The sequence below is a fragment of the Coregonus lavaretus genome (assembly GCF_964263955.1).
Source record: "Coregonus lavaretus genome assembly, chromosome: 5".
Taxonomy (NCBI): Eukaryota; Metazoa; Chordata; class Actinopteri; order Salmoniformes; family Salmonidae; genus Coregonus; species Coregonus lavaretus.
The window spans coordinates 22,177,915-22,191,311 of record NC_139992.1 but is presented as its reverse complement, the minus strand read 5'-3'; the positions used below and the strand labels follow the sequence as shown (position 1 = coordinate 22,191,311).

The window sequence follows — 13,397 nt, the reverse complement described above, 5'->3', positions numbered from 1 at the left end:
ACGGAGGGACTGAACGTCAAGTGTAACCAATATGCTTTCGGTGTCGCATCTATTGATTATCTTAAGCACATCCCTGGTATCTCCTAAAAAGGCTGCCAATGCTGGCACAAATTTAGAGATGAAGAAATCAACATACTGAGATAGGGGTTCAATAGGTCTACTGTTGCCTGACACTATGGGACGTAAAGGAGGTTTTTCCATACTTTTGTGTATTTTCGGTAAGCCATAATAAACTGGACAGGTTGGGTGTGGCGTAATGAGAAAATCCTTCTCTCTTTGCCGGATCCAATCCCCTGAAAGAGCGTTATCAATGAAGCTATCTACACTGCTCAAAAAAATAAAGGGAACACTTAAACAACACAATGTAACTCCAAGTCAATCACACTTCTGTGAAATCAAACTGTCCACTTAGGAAGCAACACTGATTGACAATACATTTCACATGCTGTTGTGCAAATGGAATAGACAACAGGTGGAAATTATAGGCAATTAGCAAGACACCCCCGATAAAGAAGTGGTTCTGCAGGTGGTGACCACAGACCACTTCTCAGTTCCTATGCTTCCTGGATGATGTTTTGGTCACTTTTGAATGCTGGCGGTGCTTTCACTCTAGTGGTAGCATGAGACGGAGTCTACAACCCACACAAGTGGCTCAGGTAGTGCAGCTCATCCAGGATGGCACATCAATGCGAGCTGTGGCAAGAAGGTTTGCTGTGTCTGTCAGCGTAGTGTCCAGAGCATGGAGGCGCTACCAGGAGACAGGCCAGTACATCAGGAGACGTGGAGGAGGCCGTAGGAGGGCAACAACCCAGCAGCAGGACCGCTACCTCCGCCTTTGTGCAAGGAGGAGCAGGAGGAGCACTGCCAGAGCCCTGCAAAATGACCTCCAGCAGGCCACAAATGTGCATGTGTCTGCTCAAACGGTCAGAAACAGACTCCATGAGGGTGGTATGAGGGCCCGACGTCCACAGGTGGGGGTTGTGCTTACAGCCCAACACCGTGCAGGACGTTTGGCATTTGCCAGAGAACACCAAGATTGGCAAATTCGCCACTGGCGCCCTGTGCTCTTCACAGATGAAAGCAGGTTCACACTGAGCACATGTGACAGACGTGACAGAGTCTGGAGACGCCGTGGAGAACGTTCTGCTGCCTGCAACATCCTCCAGCATGACCGGTTTGGCGGTGGGTCAGTCATGGTGTGGGGTGGCATTTCTTTGGGGGGCCGCACAGCCCTCCATGTGCTCGCCAGAGGTAGCCTGACTGCCATTAGGTACCGAGATGAGATCCTCAGACCCCTTGTGAGACCATATGCTGGTGCGGTTGGCCCTGGGTTCCTCCTAATGCAAGACAATGCTAGACCTCATGTGGCTGGAGTGTGTCAGCAGTTCCTGCAAGAGGAAGGCATTGATGCTATGGACTGGCCCGCCCGTTCCCCAGACCTGAATCCAATTGAGCACATCTGGGACATCATGTCTCGCTCCATCCACCAACGCCACGTTGCACCACAGACTGTCCAGGAGTTGGCGGATGCTTTAGTCCAGGTCTGGGAGGAGTTCCCTCAGGAGACCATCCGCCACCTCATCAGGAGCATGCCCAGGCGTTGTAGGGAGGTCATACAGGCACGTGGAGGCCACACACACTACTGAGCCTCATTTTGACTTGTTTTAAGGACATTACATCAAAGTTGGATCAGCCTGTAGTGTGGTTTTCCACTTTAATTTTGAGGGTGACTCCAAATCCAGAACTCCATGGGTTGATACATTTGATTTCCATTGATAATTTTTGTGTGATTTTGTTGTCAGCACATTCAACTATGTAAAGAAAAAAGTATTTAATAAGATTATTTCATTCATTCAGATCTAGGATGTGTTGTTTAAGTGTTCCCTTTATTTTTTTGAGCAGTGTATATCCTTTTTATTCTGTCTGTGGGGTTGGAACGGAGAGGGACATAACACTTAGTACGGCGGGGAAAAGTATGAAAATGTATGCACTCACTACTGTAAGTCGCTCTAGATAAGAGAGTCTGCTAAATAACGTAAATGTAAATTAGTGTCAGAGTTGAGCATAGACCTCACTATCATATTGTTCCCTGCTTAATATCACAATAGACCTTCCCTTATCGGCATTTTTTATCACAATATCTGGATTGTCTTTCAGTTCCTTCAAAGCATTTTGTTAATCATTAATGAGATAAGCTTCTTGTTTAGGAGTATTGTGGGCCAGTTTAGGAAAATCATGTTCTATCAGCCTGCTGTAGGTGAGAACAGAGGGACTCTTTTTGAAAGTCGTTTGTTCTCTCATATCAGAAATACCAGATGCATTATAGTTTCTAAACACTGCATTGCCATTCTAAACACGGCTGCTATTCGTAATAAAAACACGGACTATGCTATTGCGCGCCACTGCATAGAAGCCAACCATGGCCCATCTTCCTCCCTGGGCTTTGTAGCCATAAACACATCCACATTTCACCAAGAGGAGGTGGCATCGTACGTAAACTAAAACAAAGAGGAATTCTGGCAATACTCCTTAGACACTGTGGATCCTAAGGGTCTAAACAATGATTTTTCACTGTCATCGTTTCTATAATGTTGTTGCCTTGATTTTTTGGGGTCTCTGTGTCTCCAGATTCACAGACACCCAAATATCATCTATGTATATTTTGACTTGGCCTATTGACTAACGAGACACACTATTTCTGTTATTAATTAATATTATTTTGTGTTATAATTTGCCATTTACCTTGAAACATATCATAATTATTTTCTTACATTGTGTCTCAATGGGCCACTAGGCTATAAATTGGAGCTAAGTACAATGGTCAGGTCATTTTGAGAAAGACATCAGCTTGATGTCAAAACATCAGTCACCTGTCTGCATCCTGTACAATGGATTAGTGAGCTAAAATAAATAAATCTCTGCTTTTTTTGTTGAGTGCTCCAAGTCCTTTCTACCTCGAATTAGTCCTTTTAGAAGTTTTTCTTGGTAAGCCCTTCTCATGGACTGTATAGCCTGTCAGTGGTAGACACTGAAATCCTGTAATACAATTAGCCATCTCTACATAGAGGTGCTATAGGCAGGGTATGTTCTCTGTAGCAGGATGGGACTCCTCAAGGTTGGGTTTAGTAGAGTTTCCCTCTGTACAAGTCAGCCAAATGAGAGAAGAGAGGGAGGAGGAGGAAGAGAGTAGGGAGAGAGGGACTGATGATAGAATAATGATTATCGCAGTAGCTCTTTTAGATGACAGTTAAAAGCAGTTGAGAGGCACCTCCAACCTAACCAAACCTTTCCCGTAAGACTGCCTGTCCTTAAACAAACCTACAGTTGTCAGCCTGTCCTTGAGGTAGATGTTGTGATGATGAATATTCATTCAGGAAGTATGCAGACGACTCATTCCTCTATGCAACACTGCCACTTGTTTTGTGTTGTGAATACAGTAGAGTTATTATCCCCTAATAAGGTAGAACTCACCAAGACCAGGAAGCACACTGTTGGCAGGATGCTAAACAAAACAAGCTCACCCAGCATCACACACACACCAGAGAACACCACTTTAGACAAGGAGCTGACTCAGTGATGACTCATACTAACACATTTTCATACACTCTAAAAATAAAAGGTTCCTGGAGGATCCTTTAGGGGTTATTCGAAGTGAAACTGTGGGGGAACCCCTATAAGTTCTTTGAAGAACCCTTTAAAGGGTTTTTCAAAGAACCCCTTTTAATGGATCCTCAAAGAACCTTTTGAAGAACCTTTTGGGGTTCATTTTTGAACTACCCCCCTCCCCCCTCCCCTGTTATTATTATTATTAGTGACATATACAGTGGGGGAAAAAAGTATTTAGTCAGCCACCAATTGTGCAAGTTCTCCCACTTAAAAAGATGAGAGAGGCCTGTAATTTTCATCATAGGTACACGTCAACTATGACAGACAAACTGAGATTTTTTTTCTCCAGAAAATCACATTGTAGGATTTTTTATGAATTTATTTGCAAATTATGGTGGAAAATAAGTATTTGGTCAATAACAAAAGTTTCTCAATACTTTGTTATATACCCTTTGTTGGCAATGACACAGGTCAAACGTTTTCTGTAAGTCTTCACAAGGTTTTCACACACTGTTGCTGGTATTTTGGCCCATTCCTCCATGCAGATCTCCTCTAGAGCAGTGATGTTTTGGGGCTGTCGCTGGGCAACACGGACTTTCCACTCCCTCCAAAGATTTTCTTTGGGGTTGAGATCTGGAGACTGGCTAGGCCACTCCAGGACCTTGAAATGCTTCTTACGAAGCCACTCCTTCGTTGCCCGGGCGGTGTGTTTGGGATCATTGTCATGCTGAAAGACCCAGCCACGTTTCATCTTCAATGCCCTTGCTGATGGAAGGAGGTTTTCACTCAAAATCTCACGATACATGGCCCCATTCATTCTTTCCTTTACACGGATCAGTCGTCCTGGTCCCTTTGCAGAAAAACAGCCCCAAAGCATGTTGTTTCCACCCCCATGCTTCACAGTAGATATGGTGTTCTTTGGATGCAACTCAGCATTCTTTGTCCTCCAAACACGACGAGTTGAGTTTTTACCAAAAAGTTCTATTTTGGTTTCATCTGACCATATGACATTCTCCCAATCCTCTTCTGGATCATCCAAATGCACTCTAGCAAACTTCAGACGGGCCTGGACATGTACTGGCTTAAGCAGGGGGACACGTCTGGCACTGCAGGATTTGAGTCCCTGGCGGCGTAGTGTGTTACTGATGGTAGGCTTTGTTACTTTGGTCCCAGCTCTCTGCAGGTCATTCACTAGGTCCCCCGTGTGGTTCTGGGATTTTTGCTCACCGTTCTTGTGATCATTTTGACCCCATGGGTTGAGATCTTGCAGGGAGCCCCAGATCGAGGGAGATTATCAGTGGTCTTGTATGTCTTCCATTTCCTAATAATTGCTCCCACAGTTGATTTCTTCAAACCAAGCTGCTTACCTATTGCAGATTCAGTCTTCCCAGCCTGGTGCAGGTCTACAATTTTGTTTCTGGTGTCCTTTGACAGCTCTTTGGTCTTGGCCATAGTGGAGCTTGGAGTGTGACTGTTTGAGGTTGTGGACAGGTGTCTTTTATACTGATAACAAGTTCAAACAGGTGCCATTAATACAGGTAACGAGTGGAGGACAGAGGAGCCTCTTAAAGAAGAAGTTACAGGTCTGTGAGAGCCAGAAATCTTGCTTGTTTGTAGGTGACCAAATACTTATTTTCCACCATAATTTGCAAATAAATTCATTAAAAATCCTACAATGTGATTTTCTGGAGAAAAAAAAAATAATTCTCTCAATTTGTCTGTCATAGTTGACGTGTACCTATGATGAAAATTACAGGCCTCTCTCATCTTTTTAAGTGGGAGAACTTGCACAATTGGTGGCTGATTAAATACTTTTTTCCCCCACTGTATATGCATAACAATAACAACAATAACACAATATTTTAGTTCTCAGTGTTTATTATGATTTTAGTGGCAAAGCAGAATAAAAAAATCCAAAGATGAGGTAAACTCCCAGCAGAGCCCCAAGTCCAATGGGTATATCCTCTGGCGTGTTGATGTTCTCCGTATCCATAGCCAGAATGATTTTGCAGTGCATGGTGAACGAACAGGTTTCCTGTTATATTCATCAGAGGTGTAGGGAGGGTGAAGTATGTGAATCCCCAAAAAATGTATTATACAGATGATTAACAAAACATGCACACTACAGTATTCATACCTTGGTTTTTGTGGTGAATGTGAATGAAAAAAACTGTTTTGATAATGGTTATCATACACATACCTTGTCCATAATGTAGACCTATGAGATTTTCATTGAAGAGGTAAGGGAGGAGGATGGTACATGTGATCTGTATAACATACCAATACCAATTGACATACCTTTGTATGCCTCCTCACAGACACAAAAGTGAGCAGTTCAGTCATCTGCACCCAATACAGATAGCCTTCAACATATTCTTATAGAATACATATTCTTACTTCTTTGTTGATTGATATCCATTCATTTGTGCACAAATATGAAAAGATATATGGTATCAGCATAAAACAATATCAATTTAGATCGTACAAGGGACAAATATTTACATTTTTCAGTTAAGTGCCTGCACCTGCTATCCTTTCAAATTCAAATCCAAATGTTTCAGTTGGGCAGTTAGGTTCCCACAAGAACCCCCACCAACTAAGGAGGTTCCTCGATGAACCCCACCTCCTATGGGGGTTTTGGAAGAACCTTTTGGGGGCAATTGTCAGTGCCAATAACCTAAGGTTCTTCAAAGAACTTTGAGGAACTTAGAAGAATCCTTGTTGAACCCCTAATTTTTAGAGTGTATCACAGATACAGATGAGAGGTGTGGTCAGCATTCCACTGCTCCAGTCCTCATGGGCTGCAGTTTCTACTTTATATTTCTTACTTCTAATCTGCATCTAATTCAGAACACAATAGCCACCACCCCACTAACAGCTGTTGTTGATGCGCGTAAGGTTTGTCCCTCCTCTCCCCCCCGTAGCAAGGAGCTGACGGCTGATGCCAGGGAGCTGAAGGGAGAGCTGTACTGCCTGCCCTGCCATGACAAGATGGGCGTTCCCATATGTGGCGCCTGCAGGAGACCCATCGAGGGCCGCGTGGTCAATGCCATGGGCAAGCAGTGGCACGTCGAGGTATGATGACATCCCTTATTCAATATGGACCTGTTCAGGAGGTTGCAATGTTATGGAACATTCAGATAAAAATGTATTGTATATGATTATGGTATTTTGTAGCCAGTGATTATTACAATATTATTATTATTATTATTATTACATTATGATCTTAGGTATGTACTGCTTTGTCTGTCTGTCGCTGAACAACTATTATTTCCTATTATACAACAGGTGGTTTGGAATTCCCCATTGTTAGAACATCACAGTAGAAATGTATTCAAGGGAGTTTGTATGTGGGATGGATTTTATACTAGCCTCCTCGGTTCTGTTTCTACCCTGCCCTCATATCATCTCTGTGGCCATGTTTGGACTATCTCAGAATGGAGGACATCCTTCTTCTTTCTTTCCCTCTTACATTCCTCTGTTCATATCTATGCTGCCTTCTTTCCTCTCTACTCCCCCCCCCCCCCCCTGTAACACCATGTATGTGCTCTGTGTGAGCGTCCGTTTCAGAGCCACCCATATTACGAGTGTGGGGACCACGCCTACTGTGAAAAACACTTTAACATGGTGTGGGGTTAGTTAGGGTGACTGATGGGAGACCCTTCCTGGCTGCATTCTGTCCTGCGCTCTGTCTGGTCTGTGCTGCATTCTGCCCCCTGGTGGACCTCCCTGGTACTCACCCCTCACAGACAAACAAGGCTCCTCCTGTTTCTGTCTGTCTGTCTGTCTGTAGGGGTGAGTGCTTCCACAGGGGGCCGCTCCTGCCCTGCTGCTGTCCTCTGAACCCACTAATCTCAGACGGGACTGGACTGGTCTGGTCTGACTCTTAATAGGTCGGAAATAAACTAGACCGATATGGATTAAACTGACCTGTGCTGGTCTGTTTGTACTAACCTGTTGTGTGGGGCCATGTTGTGTGTGTTTGCAGCATTTTGTGTGTGCTAAGTGTGAGAAGCCCTTCCTGGGCCATCGCCACTACGAACGCAAAGGACTGGCCTACTGTGAGACTCACTACAACCAGGTAACGTAGGACCAGGCAGGCTGCACACACAGCCCAAGGGAAGAGAAGTCACACAATCACATCTCTACTTAGTAACTCAATCCAATCCAGGCACTGTATTTTATTTATCTTTAAGCAAGCATCTTGCTGTATATAATGTGAATGTGACCTCCAGTCTTGGCTAGTTTTATGGGACCATCTACTGGTGGAAGTACAAATGTAGCAACAAATGAAGACTTTGTGAAGTGAATTGCATGGCTCTTGTCTTGAAGAATACAGTAAAGAGTAAAGAAAATGTAATATGTAAAGTGAATTGAGCGCCTGGCTATTGACTCTCTCTCCTCTCCTACAGCTCTTTGGAGATGTCTGCTACCACTGCAACCGTGTCATTGAGGGTGATGGTAAGATATTATCACCTAACATCATATACAGTAAAACAAATATTTAATATGTCAGATTTGTCTTATAAACTACTTATAGCCTGGAAACCAGAATGTCTCTGCTTTAGCCATGTTGTCATTGTCTTGTCAGGTACCCCGGCTAATGTACTTGATGTGTTTGTGTTGTGTGTTCCAGTGGTTTCAGCCCTGAACAAGGCATGGTGTGTCAACTGCTTCGCCTGTTCCACCTGCAACACCAAGCTCACCCTCAAGTAAGTCTGACTGAGTGCTGTGTGCTGACACATTGAAATGAGGCTAGACTATCTTTGGGAGTGTAGATTTCAATTCAATTGAAACCTTTCTTTCTGCTCTGTGCCCACCTGAAGCAATTGCTCTGTCCTCTTCTGTCTCTCATATGTCTCTACTGCTTTACCTGTTCCACTGTACCTGTGACTACCTGATCTATTTTCCAGCTTTTCCATCTACCTGTGTCATCCCTTTCTCTCTGTCCCTCTCTTTCACATGTCCCTGTTTGTCTGTCCATATCCTCCTCCTCCCTCCTCTTTCTTCCTCTCTTCCTCCTCTTTCCTGGTCGTACCAGGGATAAGTTTGTAGAGGTGGAGCTGAAGCCTGTGTGTAAACACTGCTACAAGCGCCTGCCAGACGACATGAAGCGGCGTCTTGCCAAACGAGAAAAAGAAAAGAAGAAGAAAGTGCCCATGTGTCTGTAAACCTCTGTCCTTCCTTTCTACTCACTTCCACTTTCCATTCATTGGTTAGTTTTCATCTCCTTTCATTCTCTTTTTCCTGTGTTGTGCTTTTACTATCTATGTATCTTTCATCCGTCCACTCTGACAAGTCAGTTAAAGGAGGGTTTTAGACACAGAAATAAAATATCTGTTAAACATAAACTATGAACCATGCATTTTTTATTACATCACATTCAACATCACTGTACTTTATCAGTTTTAGAGTATGAGCAATCAACGGAAGTAGAGATTAGCTATAGATCATAAATAATGATTAATAACCTGTACAGATTGATAATTGGCCAAAACTGTTATTTGCATCAGTGCCAGTGTTTCCCACGCAATGTTGACCATATTTAGGATCTCCGCAGGAAATGGTTACTCAATATGGCCATTCCTCAGCCAGACACACTTAGGGGATTAACATAATAATTCAGCTCTGTAATAATCCTGCAATAATCCGAACAGAAGTCCTTTTCTCTCCGATCAGATGGTTGAGGCTAGAGGCATGTAGTAGGTAGTGTGTATTTCGTCAGATCAGTCAGAGTGTAAAGAGAAGGCTTTGTTCACCAGATCCTGGTTTGTTTATGGGTAAAACACTAATCGTTTCCTGTCTCTGTGTACTGGCTGGACTGGATGTCAGATGTTTTAAAGGTCCCGATGTGGTTAACATGTGCTCTCCATGTGGCCTCCCTGCTAAAGCCTAAACACTGTAGAGATTAATCTGCTCAAAGGACCTCTTTCCAGGAGCAGGAGGTAGAGGGGGAACCATGAGGGAGAGGGAGCTGCAGGGAATAGAAGGGGGGGGCAGGAGAGAGCTGCAGGGAATAGAAGGGGGGGGGGCAGGAGAGAGCTGCAGGGAATAGAAGGGGGGGCAGGAGAGAGCTGCAGGGAATAGAAGGGGGGGGGCAGGAGAGAGCTGCAGGGAATAGAAGGGGGGCAGGAGGGTGCTGCAGGGAATAGAAGGGGGGCAGGAGGGAGCTGCAGGGAATAGAAGGGGGGCAGGAGAGAGCTGCAGTGAATAGAGTGGGGGGCAGGAGAGAGCTGCAGGGAATAGAAGGGGGGCAGGAGGGAGCTGCAGGGAATAGAAGGGGGGCAGGAGAGAGCTGCAGGGAATAGAAGGGGGGGCAGGAGGGAGCAGAAAGGGGAGAGAGGGAGCAGGAGGGTAGAGAGGGAGCAGGAGGGTAGAGAGGGAGCAGGAGGGAGAGAGAGGGAGCATGAGGGTAGAGAGGGAGCAGGAGGGTAGAGAGGGAGCAGAAGGGATAAATAAAAGATAAATGAAAGTCAGAACCCTGCTCATACAGATTGTGTTTTTGTCTCTTCCTTACAGGAACAAGTTTGTGGAGTTTGACATGAAGCCGGTGTGCAAGAAGTGTTACGAGAAGTTTCCTCTGGAGCTCAAGAAGAGGCTCAAGAAGCTGGCAGAGACCGTGGGCCGGAAGTAGACAGACAGACATGCTAGAACGGACAAAAGTGATATCAGAATGTTTGCGCAAGCACATGACCTTTGTTCTTGGTGTAAGCTTGGGGATTAAAACCACTCTACCCAACCCCTCATATGTTGATGAAAATCAGATTTGCAGTATCCGTCCGTCGTTTCATGCCTGGTTAAATAGTGATAACCCATGAGCAGAGAGACAGACTGTACACAAGAAAGGGTCATCCCCAAATCAGTGCCTTTGTCTGAATACATATTCATATATATCCTTGATATGCTTATCTCATAGATTTCATTATTTTTTAGCTTAAAATTTCACTTCATAACCCAACCTGTATATTTAAGAATGCATCAATGGTCCTGGTATTTCGTCAGGTGAATAAAGAGTATTGAGAAGGTTGTTACTGCCAGTTTGCTGGTCTGTTAGCCAACTACTTTATCGTTGTCGTGCCATACAAGTAGAAACAAGGTGAAAAATCTGTCGATGTGCCCTTGAGCAAGGCACTTAACCCTAATTGCTCCTGTAAGTCGCTCTGGATAAGAGCGTCTGCTAAATGACTAATTATTATTAATTATTTTAAACAGACAGACACCTGGGCTATGTTACTGATGCTACTCACAATCACATTACTGTGCAGCAGAACTGTGTCTCATATACACTACCGGTCAAATGTTTAGACACACATACTCATTCAAGGGTTTTTCTTTATTTTTACTATTTTTTACATTGTAGAATAATAGTGAAGACATCAAAACTATGAAATAACACATATGGAAACAAAAAGTGTTAACCAAATAAAAATATATTTTATATTTGAGATTCTTTAAATAGCCACCCTTTGCCATGATGACAGCTTTGCACACTCTTGGCATTCTCTCAACCAGCTTCATGACGTAGTCACCTGGAATGCATTACAATTAACAGGTGTGACTTCTTAACATTTAATTTGTGGAATTTCTTTCCTTCTAAATGTGTTTGAGCCAATCAGCTGTGTTGTGACAAGTTAGGGGGGTATACATAAGATAGCCCTATTTGGTAAAAGACCAAGTCAATATTATGGCAAGAATAGCTCAAATAAGCAAAGAGAAACAACAGTCCATCATTATTGTAAGACATGAAGGTCAGTCAATACGGAAGATTTCAAGAACTTTGAAAGTTTCTTCAAGTGCAGTCACAAAAACCATCAAGCGCTATGATGAAACGGGCTCTCATGAGGACTGCTACAGGAATGGAAGACCCAGAGATACCTCTGCTGCAGAGGGTAAGTTCATTAGAGTTACCAGCCTCAGAAATTGCAGCCCAAATAAATGCTTCACAGAGTTCAAGTAACAGACACATCTCAACATCAACTGTTCAGAGGAGACTGTGTGAATTGCTGCAAAGAAACCACTTCTAAATATTAAATATATTTTGATTTGTTTAACACTTTTTTGGTTACTACATGATTCCATATGTGTTATTTTATAGTTTTGATGTCTTCACTATTATTCTACAATGTAGAAAATAGTAAAAATAAAGAAAAACCCTGCGATGAGTATGTGTGTCCAAACTTTTGACTGCTACTGTATATATGTATGTATGTGTGTATGTATGTATGTAAATCTATGTCAAATACTCAAAGAGCGCTTAATTTAGCTTACTTAGTATAATGGGACCATTGGAATTGTGCCAAAATTGCCAACCCCACCCACCCTGTATACCAGTAAGCTAAATCAAGAGCATGTTAAGTATTTCAAAGTATCTGATGTATGTACAGTACTATTTGACCCAGATCTGCTGGGCAGCTTCTTGAGAAAGTAGCCTCCATCCCAACAGTTCAGGTCATATAGAAACATAAGAGTCATATTCGTACAAGAGGATTGTGTACATTTTTCAGGATGTATTGAAATATTATCCAAAGATAATACTGAATGAGGTGACACGTGTATTCGTATCTCATATAGAGATTTTTGTGCGTCCACAACATTGTGCATGGCGTTATATTGTTATATTTATATTAATTCACAATTTTCAAATTTCCTTTGTGCTTTTATCACAAAGACAGTAAATATGTAAGATGTACTGTCACTGAAGAGCGTTTTTTAAACTGTTGGATGACAGATGTTTGTTTTTGTGTTTTTGACAATCAATATGCTCAGAATAAACCTTAACCCACTTTTATATAACAGTAATGGAATCAAACAATATCTGGCAATAATTTTCTCTATGCTTTACATGTCATGAATTATGTTGTCTTTTGAAATGGGAAAATAAACATTGCAGACAAACAATTCCATTGATATATGGATTTGCTTGTAATTGCAATGTCAATTTTTCCTGTTCCTATTAGTTTGTGTGTATTAAAGTGGATGTATTAAAGTGGATGTATTAGTACTGTAAGATGTGTGTATAAGCTCAGTAAACCTAGAATCTTATGACAGTGTGACTTCCTCCATCTATAGATCCTCTTAGGAAGGAATGAACTGCCAGTCAGAGAAGAAAGCATCATATCCCTTTTGAAAACGTGTTTAGTTTGTCACAGTATTTAACAGATTTTTGAAAAAAATATGTTGCAGTGTTTTGCATAGAGCGATACAATTACACATTCCTCTGCTAAATGGGACTCAAAACCCTGCGTTATTCCTCTGCTATACTACAATATAGGCTATGCTACATTCACAGCCTTGATTCATACAGTGCTTGCCTTGAGACTATTATTTACCTAAACTAAATCTTGTAATGAATAATGTGGAACTTGAGCAAGTTGAGGTGACTAATCTGCTTGGAGTAACCCTGGACTGTAAACTGTCATGGTCAAAACATGTTGATCAAATCAAATCAAATTGTATTGGTCACATACATGTGTTTAGAAGATGTTATTGCGGGTGTAGCGAAATGCTTGTGCTTCTAGCTCTGACAGTGCAGTAATATCTAACAAGTAATATCTAACAATTTCACAACATATACCCAATACACACAAATCTAAGTAAGGAATGAATTAAGAATATATACACATATGGACATGCGATGTTAGAGCGGTATGGACTAAGATACAGTAGAGTAGTATAGAATACAATATATACATATGAGATGAGTAATGCAAGATATGTAAACATTATTCAAGTGGCTAGTGTTCCATTTCTTTAAAGTGGCCAGTGATTTCTAGTCTATGTCTATAGGCAGC

The 13,397-nt window shown here is 42.5% G+C and overlaps 1 protein-coding gene across 4 annotated transcripts in view; it reads left to right on the top strand.

Annotated features, from left to right (window-relative positions):
* The window catches only part of LOC311129883 (LIM and senescent cell antigen-like-containing domain protein 1), a gene marked incomplete at its 3' end in the record, with an annotated part of 65,661 nt that extends 53,013 nt beyond the window's left edge, over positions 1 to 12,648 (top strand). For 3 of the 4 annotated variants that reach the window (XM_084162406.1, XM_084162407.1, XM_084162405.1), the window contains exons 6-10: positions 6,531 to 6,681; positions 7,595 to 7,687; positions 8,019 to 8,067; positions 8,243 to 8,318; positions 10,126 to 12,648. In XM_084162406.1, the coding sequence (XP_084018532.1) occupies positions 6,531 to 6,681; positions 7,595 to 7,687; positions 8,019 to 8,067; positions 8,243 to 8,318; positions 10,126 to 10,240 (484 nt within the window). Of the gene's footprint in view, positions 1 to 6,530; positions 6,682 to 7,594; positions 7,688 to 8,018; positions 8,068 to 8,242; positions 8,319 to 8,647; positions 8,778 to 10,125 lie in introns of those variants that run through there. The other variant, XM_084162404.1, reaches the window with a different exon arrangement.
* Positions 12,649 to 13,397: the final 749 nt, after the last annotated feature.